The following is a 13,426-nucleotide window of genomic DNA, read 5'->3' on the forward strand; positions in this document are numbered from 1 at the left end:
AGGGAATCAATCACTAATGAGCCATTAATTCTACCCACTATTGTACAGTTGACAAGCTGAGCCCACATTTTTTAGAATGGGTCCCCAGTGAAGGGGGCGACATTAGCTACAAAGCACAGCCCAGCTTTGCCTTTCCCTGGCTGGCTAGTACACTAGCTAAGCAGTCACTACGAGCTTTTAATTAATACCATTTCCACTGGTAGTCTTTCTCTCCCACCTCTGGGGAGATGGGGTTCCATGCCTAGCCTAAGAGTCTGTGTGGGGGTGGAGTACTCAGAACGGAGGCAGAGAAGTAGGCTGGGGGGGGGAGTGAGAAGTGAAGTCGGGCTCTGAAAGAGGGAAGATGGGGACACTGCCACCCAAGGCAGGAGCTGGGGAGCTCTAGGGTCTGCATCCCAGAGGTGGTCATTGTGCTCTGCTCACAGGAGAGGCATGCTTATTTGTAGCTGGGCTCTGGAAGTTTCCGGAGACTAGGAAGGGAGATTGCTATTCCCTCCTTCCCCTTGCCAGATTCTAGATGAATTGAGATGGAGGGCGGGACTTGCAGTTTGATGTTTTCCATTTCTGCATCTATTAAATATATGTTTAAAATGGAGGATGCTCTCACTTTGATTGCCATCCTCTGGCTGAAGCCCAGTCCCTCCAACACAAGTATACTTTTCCGAGACTCAGTCACTCACCGTCTCAGGATCGGATCTATCTGGATATGACTCAATACCAAGGGTCACAAACTAAAGGAGACGTGTTTGGTACTGGATGGGGACTCAGCTCTGAATCCCAGGATGCTGAACTAGGGGGTCTCTGGTTCACCACTGGGCTTTGGACTTCAGAATCTGAAGATCTTTGACCAGATGAGGCGTTCCTTGGGAGAGAAACTGGGCAGTGGGCACCACATCCAAAGCCTACGGGTACCGCACGGTGAGAGGCTAGCACCCTGCATGCAGACATCTGACCTTCTACACTGCTGCATGGTCAGGGGTGGACAAGAAGGGCCGTGGCCATCTTGACTCTGTCCTTTTCAATGCTATTCTTTCTGATGATTAGTCCTCTACTGTACTGGGGTCTATGCAACAGTCAGCCACATTTCCCCAAAGCAGAAAACAGAAACAAAAACAATTATAGACCCACTTCTCTGTAACTTCTGGCCAGAGCAGACCTGGCCTTTATCTCCGGGTTGGGGACTTTCCTAGGTCTTCCTTTTAGATTGATAGCCCCAGCCCCAGTAAAATCCTGCCTCCACCTGGGTCTCATCTCAGTGCTAAGAACAGCTTTCCCCCCTGAACTCTCTGAATTTTCCACACTGGCTCTTGCTTTCCTTTTTATACTAACTGCTTTGCTTGAGCCAGAGCTACACTAGGTGACAGCATCTCTTGGTACAATGATGGAGGATGACCTGGAAGCCTTTCATTCAGGGTCACAGAAAACCCTTCCTCTATCCCAAACCAGAGCCAACACTCAAATCAAGGAAGCCCCGTTCCACTGGGGCCAGAGCCTCCGGCCTACTGAGGTCTGTAGCCATGGGCTTGAGCATTGGTTCAACTGTTTAAGGCTCACTAGAGCTTCATCACTTTTTGTGGTGAGCTGTTGTCATCTTATGCTCCGGCTCAGTACTAGATTCCTCTCTCCCACACACCTGCATGGCCGGTGGCCGGTGAATCGGCCATATTTAGAGCCAAGGGCCACAGAAGGGTGCCTCTAAATCTCCCAGAAGGAACCATAAAGTGTTGATTCAGCTAGCATCTACCCATCAGGATGTATGTTTCTAATGTGGCCAAAGAGCTCTTCTTAGAAACTGAAAAAAGGGGAACCCAGGGCCTCAGGTTGTTTTTCCCATTCATCTTCCTATATGTTTCTGTACAACCAACCCCTTCCTAAGCTACTAGTTTCCCAGGAGAATGGATGCTCTCTTATGTTATCTCTCTCTGGGACTAGCAGAGTCAAATACACCCATATTTCAGAGAGAAGTCTTTCGAAAATAACCATATAAACAGGCGGGCTTCAGATATTGCTCCATGGTAAAGCACCTGTCTATAATCCCCACAATACACACACACACACACAGATACACACACACACACAGATAAACACACACACACACACACACGTACGTGTGCACCCATACATATACACAGAGACACGAATAAACACACACATGCATAAGCACACACACACATGTACACATATGCATACATACATGCACACACACATGCATATGCATACACATATGCACACACACGTGCGTGCACATACACAAGAGGTACTGATGACCTCTTGTGCATACACATTCCTCCAAGAGATTTGTCTCTCATCAATTGTCATAATAACCCTGTCAGGAGGACACAGTTGGCCCCATTTCATAAATGGGGCAGGCACAAAGATGTCCCAGTTACACTGTGTGTTGTGTGTGTGTGTAGAAGCTGTCCTCTGGGCACAGCAGGGATGGCAGCTGCCCTCTTGAAGCAGCTGTGATTACCTGTAGGACACCTGCACAAAGCATCTGTCTGCCATGGAGGGGCAGGGCCCACCAGGCTGGCCCCTTCCCAAGGATTTATACGGCTAATGGTTGCTAAGTGGGAGAGTCCACACGAGGGGAAGGTTTATAGACAGTTAACAGCTGAGAGAAGAATCTTTATTGATTTTGGGTGAATGAGTATCTTTGCCTCCGTGTATGTCTGTGCATCATGCATATCTGGTGCCAGGAGAGATCATGGGATTCCCCTGGAACTGGAGTCACAGATGGTCGTGAGCTGCTATGTGGGTGTGGGAGTTGAACCCAGGCCCTCTGGAAGAAGTGCTTTTAACCTCTGTGCCATCTCTCCAACCACTGCAAATTCTTTCTTTAAGGGTACAAGTTTCTATATATTTCCCATACTGACTAAACTAGTTGTTTCAGCAAGCCACACAATAGTCTGTGAGTGTTGGAGCTGGAATAAACAGATGGACCAGGCCTATGGTGATCCTAGTGCATAGCCAAGAATGCTTGTTGAGTAAGCCCTGCTGGGTTCCCTGAGTCTGGGCTGGAAGGGTGTGGGAACAACAGACCAGAGACAGTTTCCTTAGATACTCATGGGGGTATCTAAGGAAAGTGAGAGAGGGTGAGGTCACAGGTGTCCAGGAGTAGGATAAGCAGGAGGGTTTAGCAAGTACATTCAGCTTGGAGTAGTGAAGCTAAACATCCTGGGAATGAGTTGTTCCTGTTAAAATTATGACGTAGGCCTGAGAGATGTCTCAGCGGGCAGAGGTGCTAGCAGGAAGGTCTATTGATCTAGGTCTATGTGTGGGTTCCACAAGGAGGTCCTTTGGCCACACACACAGTGGCATGAGTGTACCTGAGCTCACACACACCACTCACTTAATCACCCCCACACCATAATAAATAAATAAAATTTAAAACTTGGCCACTGGGTAGAAGATAGGTCAAGCTGACAGAAACTGACACACCATCCATTCTCTAAGTCTTTTTTTCCCCATCTTGCTTAGAGATAATCACTTGGCATACTCCATTTCCCCCAGCGACATCCTAGTAAGGAAATGAAGATGCCATTCTCTACACCTAGAGAAAGCAATTTAATTTCCCGATAGAATACTTAGTGTATGTCTGGAGGCCCTGGCCCTGGCTATGCGTGTCAGAGCTCTCAGGGCCTACAAGGGCAAGGACTGGATCCTGGATTACACTCCTCGCCTCCAAGTGGTTAGCTGGAAGTAGATTTCTGCAACCAAGAGCATTCTAGCAATAGCGTTGAGACAGAGGAGTAGCCATTGCCACCTGTGTGGCCCTCTGTCTTGTTCTTGGTAAAGCAAAAATCTTCACAGAGATCCTGTTCATCTTTCATATCTCCTGGTGAATTAGGGTCCGTTTAGAAGAGGGAAGGAAACTGGAGAGCCCCACAGTATGCTAAGAACCCCAGGACAGCAGCTGATGGGAGCTAAACCTTCAAGCTGCAAGGCTCCTTTGCAGTCAAGGCCAGCACTGAAAGGGAGACCACAGGTCAAGGGGGATGTACTGGCTACCCAGGAGGGAATCTGGACTCCCCTTACCCCACCCCTGGACTTAGTGAGACCTTGGAAGCAGCTGTGGCTGGCTGAGACAGGAGCATTCCTTTCCAGCTCCACAGCGGGCTCCACCAAACCTAATATTTAAAATATGCCAGCATAGGCGAGCCCATCTTCCTAGCGCCACAGATAACCCCCTAACTCCTCCTACCCAGCATCTTGGGAGCTGTTACCAGAACTCTGGCTTGCAGGAGGGGTGCAGAGCTAATTAGGGCACAAGAGAGTCAGGAGAACGAGTCTCTATACGACACTCCTCAAATTAATTTTATCATTTTGGGCAAGGGCTGGCACCAGGCTGGTGACTAGCAGTGCTCTAAGAGAGTCTGAGGCCAAGGCCAACTGGAAAGAGAGAAGTCTGGGGGTGTCCTGGTTCCACCTTAGAAGGTGGTTTACCCGATTCTTAAGGAGCCAGAGTAGCAAGGGGCACTGGCTGTTAAGTAACAAATAAATGGGAACGTATATACAGCTCTACCTAAGGCCACTGACCTCACACAAGCCAGACAGCGCCCAGAAGATTGATACTCCCCTGCATCAAAATTTTCCCCCAGAATTTACCGGAGCTCCCAGTTATAACCCTCAGCATTAGACCCACCAGGTCCCAAACAGCATCCTCTCCCAGATCCCTACCTTACCCCTCAGGATGTAGTCGATGAGCACGCTTAGCCGGGCAACAGCCCAATCTTTAATTTTCCTCCAAAATACTTTAAACTAACTTTACAAACAGTTTCTTCAACTCTATTTTTTTTTCTCACTCCCCATTCCTTCCGTCCGGAACATTCCAGGTCAAGCTCCTTGGTCCCTCCCGATGGTAGGCGCTGATGCTTATAGGAGCGGTGTGGCAGGCGAGACCCGCAGCTTGTCCCTCTGGCAGGGAGGCTGAAGTTCCGCTGGCCTCAAGTTCGGTCTTTCTCGAAGAATCAGAAGTAGGCGCGAGTGTCCCGCCCAAGGCTGGCCCGCGGCTTGTGGCTTGCGGCAGGGCTAGCAAAGAAAAGTGCGGCCAGCAGGCTGGGTGCACGCAGGGCTCGCAGCAACTCCGCAGCGCCTCTAGAGGGCTTGCCAGGGCTTCCCTATGGCCTGGATGTGCTCTTTGGCCTTCAGGCGCAGCGCGGCGATGCTGCTGTTGCGCGGGTACGCCTCTTCCAGCGAGAACTTGTCCCCGAAGGCTGGCGCGCACGGGTACGCGGGCGGTGGCCCGAGCTGCTGCAGACCTGGACCCAGGGGCGCGGAGTTCAGGAAGGGCGGTGGCGGCGTGTAGCTGGCCGGGAGACCCTGCCCGGGAGGCCCAAAACCTGGCAGGCTCTGCAGCGCGGTGGCGCCTCCGCCGGGCAGTGGTGGCCCGAGCCATGGCTCCAGCGGCAGGGCGCTCCCCGGAGGTCCGCTACCGCTGCTCGGGCAGCCGGTTCCCAGCGGAGCCAGTGCGGTGGAAGGCGGGGAGCGGCTGAAGGAGAGGAGGGGAGAGTCCTGCAGCTTCATGGACGACACTTCGAGTTTCTCCTGACGCCTCCACTTAGCCCGTCGGTTCTGGAACCACACCTGCCAGAAGAAAACGCAGAGAGCCCTTCAGGCTAAGGAGATGGGTGGAGTGAAGTCCCCACCCTGGGCAGACCAGTTTAGTCTGACCCTCTCTCTCCACCTAACGAATAACCTCAGGACTGATAGAAGGGCTCAGAAGTTCCTTTACTCCCACGGTCTTTCCCGGTTTTACTCCAATCCTTTCTTTTAAAAATACTCTCAGGCAGGCGGATTTCTAAGTCCGAGGCCAGCCTAGTCTATAGAGTGAGTTCCAGGACAGCCAGAGCTACACAGAGAAACCCTGTCTCGAAAAACCAAACCAACCAAACAAACAAACATGAAAAATAAAATAAAAAAAAAGTTAAAAAATACTCTTCTTTTTGTCGCTATGCTCTCTGGCTCCCAGGTCTCTTTCTTCGGCACGCCCTACTCCTTCAAAGCATTCTCGATGCCCTGTGTCTTTCACCCTTGGTTGTGGTGGTATCTGTTTCCGCCCTTAACAGGGGCAGACCCTCAGCGGAAAGAGAACAGTGAATTTAACACTGCGGCTAGACTGCAGGACTTTAAAGGCAGGTTTCCAGGACCCTTCGGTTGGCCTCCCCTCCCTTTAGTTTGGGATCTTGCTTTGGCTCTGTGTGCTGTAGCTTTTAGTTGCTGGTTCAGCGACTCTCTGCTTTTATCTGCCCCTTTTCTCTGTTACTATAAACACCCGGTACACTTCCTACACGTTAAAATGCTGCCGTATCCAGCATGTTTCTTTGGCCTCGTGTGTATTTCAGTCGCTTCTCTGATAATTTCTCGGCTTTATTTAATTGGTACCTGTTTAATATTTCTGAGGTTATTTTCCGAGATTACAATTGTTCAAGTGGATGATTATGTCTATTTTTATATTATAGAGTTTTGCCGTTTCCTCTTGTAGGTTTGCTTGTTGTTGTGTAGAAGGGACTTCCTTTACATTTTTTTTCACACAGGGAAAAGTTCCTCCTCCCAAGGATATTATGGTTTCTTGCGCTGGAGCCTTCACGACTAATTTGATAAAAGCCCAAGGAAAGATGCCTCACTGCCAACTTCCTCACCTACAAAACAGATCCGGGTTCTTTCAGTGGAGACTGTGAAAAATTTTTAAGACCAACTGGTATCCTTGGGGTTGTATTTATGAAGGAAAAGTGGCCTGGACCAATGGGGAAAGTGAGTTTGGTATAGAGGAGCTGAGGAGGTGAAAAGCCAGGCCTGGAGTGGAGGAGGCCCTTAGGAAGAAAAAGTAAACAAAATATAAGTATCTCCATACAATGCAACAGCCACCAGGGAATATTCGAAATTTGCTAAGAGTGGAGAGAAAGAGAGATTCTTCTGCCCTGGATCCAATTTTTAGGGCTTTATGGCTGAAGATGAGAAGAGCAGGTCACCCATCCCTCTCCTGCTGTCCTTAATCTTATAGGAGACCCTCTTGGTCCCCGTCACACCATTTGATGATCTACTTCTGTGGGAAAGAAGCTATGGACCCTGCTCTCAGGAATCCCCTAAGTGCGTGGACAAGAGAAAACCCTGCCACACGAGGGACAGGCAAGTTTGGTGCAGAGAACCCCAGGAAGCAGTGCCTGCTGGGGTCTGTAGGACACGGATGCCAACACACAGATTTCTGTCTTCCTCTACTATGGTTTCTCCCCACTCTGTGTCTATTTTTCTGTCCCTGGACAGCAGGTGCTGAAATTTCCGACTCTTAATGAAATCCAGAGATTTACAGTCCAGTACTAGGAAAAACCCAGTGTGTTTGGTAAATTCCAAACCACAGTAGGGAGGTCTCCCTTCTAGAGCATTTAAAACTCCTTAGTTTTAGTCGAACCTAAGCAGAAAGACAACAGGCAGGCGCTTGTCTCTCTTTACTCTAAAGACACTGCTAAATGCCCAAAGCTCTGAGTATCCCTACTGCCTGGAAATCTAACTGAAGAAAAAAAGACTTCGGGTTAGTTCCGCTCCCAGACGCATTGAAGTAGTCCTCACCGTCTCCCTCTCAGGCCCCTGTAAACTCTGTTTGGAAGCCCTCCCAGTTTTTTCACAGATGACTAGCAAATATTTTAATGATTGGGGATTAAAGAAATTCAGCTTTAATTAAAGCGAAAACTCCCTCACGAGAGAGAGAGAGAGAGAGAGAGAGAGAGAGAGAGAGAGAGAGAGAGAGAGAGAGATCCGTGTAAAAGGGGGGGAAAAGTCAGTTTCTTGAATCCATCTAATGTTTTAACCGGAGGCTTACAAGGGAAGAGAATCTTGAACAACGTGCGCAGTTGGTGACACTGGTGGCAGCTAGGGCCTCAGTCCAGTACCCCCCCCCTCGCCCGTCGCTACTTTAATATTTTCCATTCCCTTTGCGTTCAACACCCCCCCCCACACACACACACCGCAACTCCTTTTCGACTGCATCTAATGAGCTGTCAACCTCTTCATCTCTCAAGCGAATTCCAAGTCCTTTCAGTTTAAAGTCGGGAGCCCCTTCCCCCATAGGGAACACCTTACTGAACAAGACCGTTCAAAGGGGTGGTTCATGGGGGTGGGGGTGGGGTGGGGAATCTCGAAGATACTCCTGAGCTCCGGGGCTAGGGCTCCTCCTGAACCATGGGAGCAATGCACTAAATAATTGCTGTTCAGTCTTGCTCCACCCCCCCACTCCCACGCCCCCAGGTTCCGATCCGTCGATCCAAGAGCTTACCTGAACCCGAACCTCGGGAAGGTTAACCTTGCCTGCCAGCTCTTCGCGGCTGTACACGTCGGGGTAGTGGGACTTCTCGAAGGCGCGCTCCAGCTCGTGCAGTTGGTAAGTGGTGAACGTCGTGCGGTTGCGTCGATGCTTCTTCTTGGGAGGTTCCTCCTCCGACAGCTTCGGCTCTCCAGCTGCTGGCCCAACCGGTAGTCCTGGGCTCGGCCGTGCCTCTCCTTGCTCCTTGGGGTAGCAGGGGCGAGTAGCTGGGGCAGCGAGGCCCCAAGCGGTCAGTGACACTCATCCCGGAGGCGAAGCGGCCTCTCTAGGGCCCTAGGCGACGCGGTGGCGCCTGAGTGGGTCTAAGGAGGTCCGCGATGGGGACCCTACGTGGAGTCACTAAGATTTCTCTAACCTTAAGTCGGGTAGACCCCAAGCCGCTGACCTAAAGGTAAAGACAGGAGGAGGAGCTCCTGTCTCGCGGAGCACCCCAAGGGCTGCGCACTCACCTTCGTACTCCGGGACGAGCCCCGGGGCTGCTGGTGGCGAAGACTCCGAGCCTCCGGTTGGCGCCTTGGGGCAGGCGGGCCGCGCGCCCAGCCTGGGATCCCGCTCTTTCGAGTCCCTGGAGCTCCTCTCTGCAGGAAAGGTGTCTAGGATGCCGTCTTCCTTGGTAAAGCCCAGGATGGCTTCAATGCTGTGCAATCGCGACGTGCTCCCGCCCGGGCTGCGGAGCAGGTGGCCAGCGAGCGAGAAGCTCCCGTCGGCCATGGCTGGCGCGCAGCCCGGCAGGTGCATGGGGAGGCGGGAGCGCACTTTGCAAACTGGAGCTCGATGCCCGTTCCCACTCAACCCTCAACCCTCTCCAAGGGTGCACTTCTAGAACGTCAGCAAACGGATGGGTCCGTCCAAAGCTAAACTCAGCGGGCAACCGGCTTGGGCAATCAAGCGTTCAGGAGGTGAGTGAGCAAGCGCTGGGCCAGCAGTCAACCAGACCCGCTGCTGCAGCTGGAAGTTTGGCCTGGGGTAATTGGTGCTGAAGGCCTGCAGTGCTCTAGTCCCAGACTCCTCCCTCTCTCCAGGCCCAGCCCTTTCCCTCTGTCCCTCCCCCGCTATAGAGGGCGGGTCTATCCCCTGATCAGCCTAGGGTCCTAGGCGTGTCACTCAGGCCTGCCCCCCTCCCTTAAATCAGATGAAGATGTGATTTTTTTCAACTCCACAAACATTTTCCAGGTACCAGGAGCGGGTAATTTGACAGGAGGGGGCACCTCTCCACCCCAGAATGAGCCTCCCTGGGGGACACTTCCCAGTGATCACTTCACCCTTTTCTGGGTTCACCTGCTCCTCTCTTGCCTACCTCCTCCCCAAACTTTACACTCGGGACCATCTTCCGGCACTTGGAAGCTCCAAGATCCACTGAAGACTTTCCTGCTATCCCTGGGCGATGGAAGTTAGTTCACAGGCCTTCCTGTTTGAATCTTCCCTTAATCTTCCCCTCATTTCTACACCTCTGCTTCTATCCTTTGCTGTCCTAGATATCAGACTCCCTTTGTGTCTGTTTTTACTTCTCTCTGTACCCTCAGAAATGGTGGTGGGACAGTCTGTGCCCACAGAACGAATGACCTCAAATATGAAAGTTGCCAGGAACTCGCAGAAGACACGCAAAATTTCCTCTCATGAGCTATCTTGAAGGACCCAGGATCCTTAACCGAATCACAGTGATGAGTAACCCTGGTCTTCTCCCACTTCCACAAGCCAGGCAGACGACCCAAAACTGGTGGATGGAGACGTTCGCCTGAGGAGGAGGTCCTAGCACATCCCTGAGGGTTAGCACCCTAATCCGCTTGAATTCCCCCCCCCTTGGGGGCCCCTTCTTGCTTGACCCAGAGTGACTCAAAGGCTCAGCAAAAAGAAGACTCATAGTGGCCTCCGTGCCGGGCCAGCAACTGTGAGCTCTGCACCCGTCAGAGCTGAGGGTTAGAGTCTTGGCGATGCCCAGCTTCCACTGAAGTGTTAGTCTGAGAAGGCTACTGCAGGCTGTGAGGAATGTGCCAGGCTGTGAGGAATGACAAATGAATATATGATGCAGATTAGTTGACAGTGGGTTGAAACTGAAGTCTGGCTCAGCTCAGAAAGTCTGAGTTTGAAGAAAAACCTATCACGGTTGAAGATACCAGTCAGGGTGGAGCACTCGCCTACTAACATTTAGTCCCCAGCACCTGCTAAAATAAAGTACAATACAAAACTAAGCTAATTTAAAGAAAACAAATAACGCTTTAGAGTTTTCAAACCCTGTACATTTTTCCTGCGACGGGATCCTAGACATCCCATGTGTGAACAGGACAGGTCTTACCGGAAGAGAAAAGGATGCTCTATATGGAACATCCAAAGGAGGAAGGGGCAGGACTAGAACTCCTCTTCCCATAGTCTCAGGCTGCATGGAGCTTGTGGTTATTATTGCAGTGTGAAGTTTTTAATTGAATCAGTGCCTCCTGGCTTGCAGCCCATCTTTGATCCCTTGCCAGAGCCCCTGAATCCCGCATCTCTGAGGCTTGAGGGGGAAACCAGGAAGAAATGAGATCCCAATGGCCTCTGAGCAGCCAGTCTTAGGGGATTGGAGCCTTGGAGGAGGCTCCTCATGTTGAGGCACTGATTCTGCAAATGGCCTAGCGGCACGCCAGAGAGTCTTCCCAGCTAGCTCGGCAGAGCCGGTGGCTGCTACGTGCGGGTGCCGAGGCAGAGGTCTGCAGCCAGAATAATTCATTGGTATTTGTTATTTCCCTTTGGACAGAAAGCGTATTCTGTAAATCTGCCCCACAGCCAATCTGTCTCTGCAACGGAAGCAGAGCTAAGTGGCAGCATCCCTTGAACTGCCCACAAGCTGTCGAGGGGTTCCTCTCCTCTCCTTTCCAAAGTTAATTCCTGAGGGAACTGGCGGGCTTCACCCGTACCTCCAGGTGAGGTGAGCTTTTATTGACTGTTTATTAGAGTCTCAGGAGAAAGGCATGAAGGACTTCAACGGCACTGATGAGGCCCGAGGGCTGGGGCCAGTCTTTGTGTGGAACATAAAGAGCCAGTCAGGACCATTGTGGGCGCAGTGGAGGGTACTCCAAGCAGTCAGCTGGGGGCCATTGTTAGGAGCTAATCTACATGTGTATTTCCCAAGAACTCGATTAGAGAAAATGAATGGACAGACATGTCCCTAATTCTCCTAGCTGGAGCCTCGGGTTTTCCAGCGGTTAAGCTAGTCCATAATCAGCTCTGCTTTAGCAAAAGTGGGGAGCCTGGCTTCTGAACTCCCCTTTGTTTCATTCATTGGTTCATTGGATGGATCAGAGAAATCACCCCCCTTCCCAGCCCCCACCCGGGGCTGACCTCGGCCACACTGCCTCTGCATTCATCTTGATGGTATCCAGAGACAGAGAGCGCTGGTAGTAGATGTTGGGAGAAGCATGTGTGGCAGGTCCCGTGCCGAGTGGATATTATTCTTGGGTGTATGAATAAGGTCCACTCTCTAGATGTAGCCAGCGTGCACTCTCCAGAGAGGTAGGCATCTGCAGATGGGATTCTCCAGCCTGGAACAGGAAAAAGGTCACCGAGACTCAAGTCCATTCTGCCCCATGTCTACTAACTTTCTCTCTCAGCACTGTTGTGTGTTTGAGTTTGTTTGTTTTAAAATCACCTAGCAGCCGGGCGGTGGTGGCGCACGCCTTGAATCCCAGCACTTGGGAGGCAGAGGCAGGAGGATTTCTGAGTTCGAGGCCAGCCTGGTCTAGAGAGTGAGTTCCAGGAAAGCCAGGGCTATACAGAAAAACCCTGTCTCAAAAACAAAACAAAACAAACAAACAAACAAACAAAAGAAAAGCAGGTAAAATCACATAGCACCTGTAAAGCCAACTCAATCAATCACCTACATGCAAATTAGCTCTTCTTCAGGAGATCCATTTAATCCTGGAACATTTCACCCCCTGCATTACACTATTCAGGGAACATCTTTTCTCACTAATGCATGTTCAAGGAAGCTCTAACTTTCTAACTTTAACCAAAGCAAAATAGAACCTAGGCTGTCATTAAATACACACACACACACACACACACACACACACACACACACACACGGGGGTGGGGAGTTCAACGAATTCAATTGAGGACCTAAAGTATATTTGATGAGAGTTATTGTTTGCTGAACACTAAATATTAGAGCAGACATATGCTTTATTCTTTGGAGTACTTTACATGGGTTAACTTAGTCCCAACAATAACCCTATTGAGTAGACACTTTTTTTATTAAAAAAAAAATCCACTTTACAAGGAAGGAAGCAGCGTCACAGAGAGTGTCACTTATTCGATGCCACAAACTTTATTTCTGGTGGGGTAAAAACCTGAACTCAGGAGTCTTAATCAGCCTTGAATCTAACACCCAATGTGCACTAACTTCCTGTGGGGTGTATGTGGTCTTGTGGTGGCTGAGAAAACTAGTAGCATAACAGTTTGGGTGGGAGTGGCCTTCTAAAGACTTCTATAATATATTTGAGTACTTGACCCCCCCAGTTGGCCTAAGTTGTTTTAAAAAGGAGGTGTGGCTTTGTGGGAGGAGATGCATCACTAGATCTGCACTTTGAGGTTTCAAAAGGTTCAATGAAACCTGGCAACATCACCCACAAGTCATGGTTCTAGAGTCACGAAGGATACTTGATAAAAGGGGTTGTGGAACTTTCCTCTGTGGTTAACGAGAGACACTGAGGCTAGGAAATGTGTAGCAAGGCAGGCCCTGAATGCAGGATCTGTGAGGGCAGGAGGCCTCGAGAAGCTGCTGCAGGGAGCTATTGAAAGTGAAGCCTGGATTCTGTTGGAGACCCCAACATGTTTGACATGAGCTGTATTCAGGATGTGGAACCAGTCTGAGAGGGATGTATCTCACAAGTAGCAAAACTGGAAGTGTAGAACTAATTAAGCCCGTTGACAGGAGACATAGAGCCACAGAATGTGCAGTTTACTCTTCTGGGTTTCAGTCTTGCTTTGATTCAGTGTTTCTTTACTATCTCCCCATTTCTCCCATTCCCCCATCTCCCCCATCTCCCCCATTCCTCCCATTCCCCCATTCTTCCCATTCCTCCCATTCTTCCCATTCCCCCATTCCTCCCATTCCCCCATTCCCCCATTCCTCCC

The 13,426-nt window shown here is 50.5% G+C and overlaps 1 protein-coding gene across 1 annotated transcript; it reads right to left on the reverse strand.

The window, feature by feature from the left end:
• Window positions 1–4,708: 4,708 nt before the first annotated feature.
• Rax (retina and anterior neural fold homeobox) lies at window positions 4,709–9,055 on the reverse strand. Its single transcript, XM_031366328.1, has 3 exons — window positions 8,767–9,055; window positions 8,270–8,523; window positions 4,709–5,586 (listed from the first exon to the last, which is right to left on the reverse strand). The coding sequence occupies exons 1-3, from the start codon at window positions 9,053–9,055 to the stop codon at window positions 5,098–5,100; spliced, it is 1,032 nt and encodes a 343-aa protein (XP_031222188.1). The 3' UTR covers window positions 4,709–5,097.
• Between the last annotated feature and the right edge of the window lie 4,371 nt (window positions 9,056–13,426).

This window comes from Mastomys coucha, unplaced genomic scaffold, assembly GCF_008632895.1.
Source record: "Mastomys coucha isolate ucsf_1 unplaced genomic scaffold, UCSF_Mcou_1 pScaffold13, whole genome shotgun sequence".
NCBI lineage: Eukaryota > Metazoa > Chordata > Mammalia > Rodentia > Muridae > Mastomys > Mastomys coucha.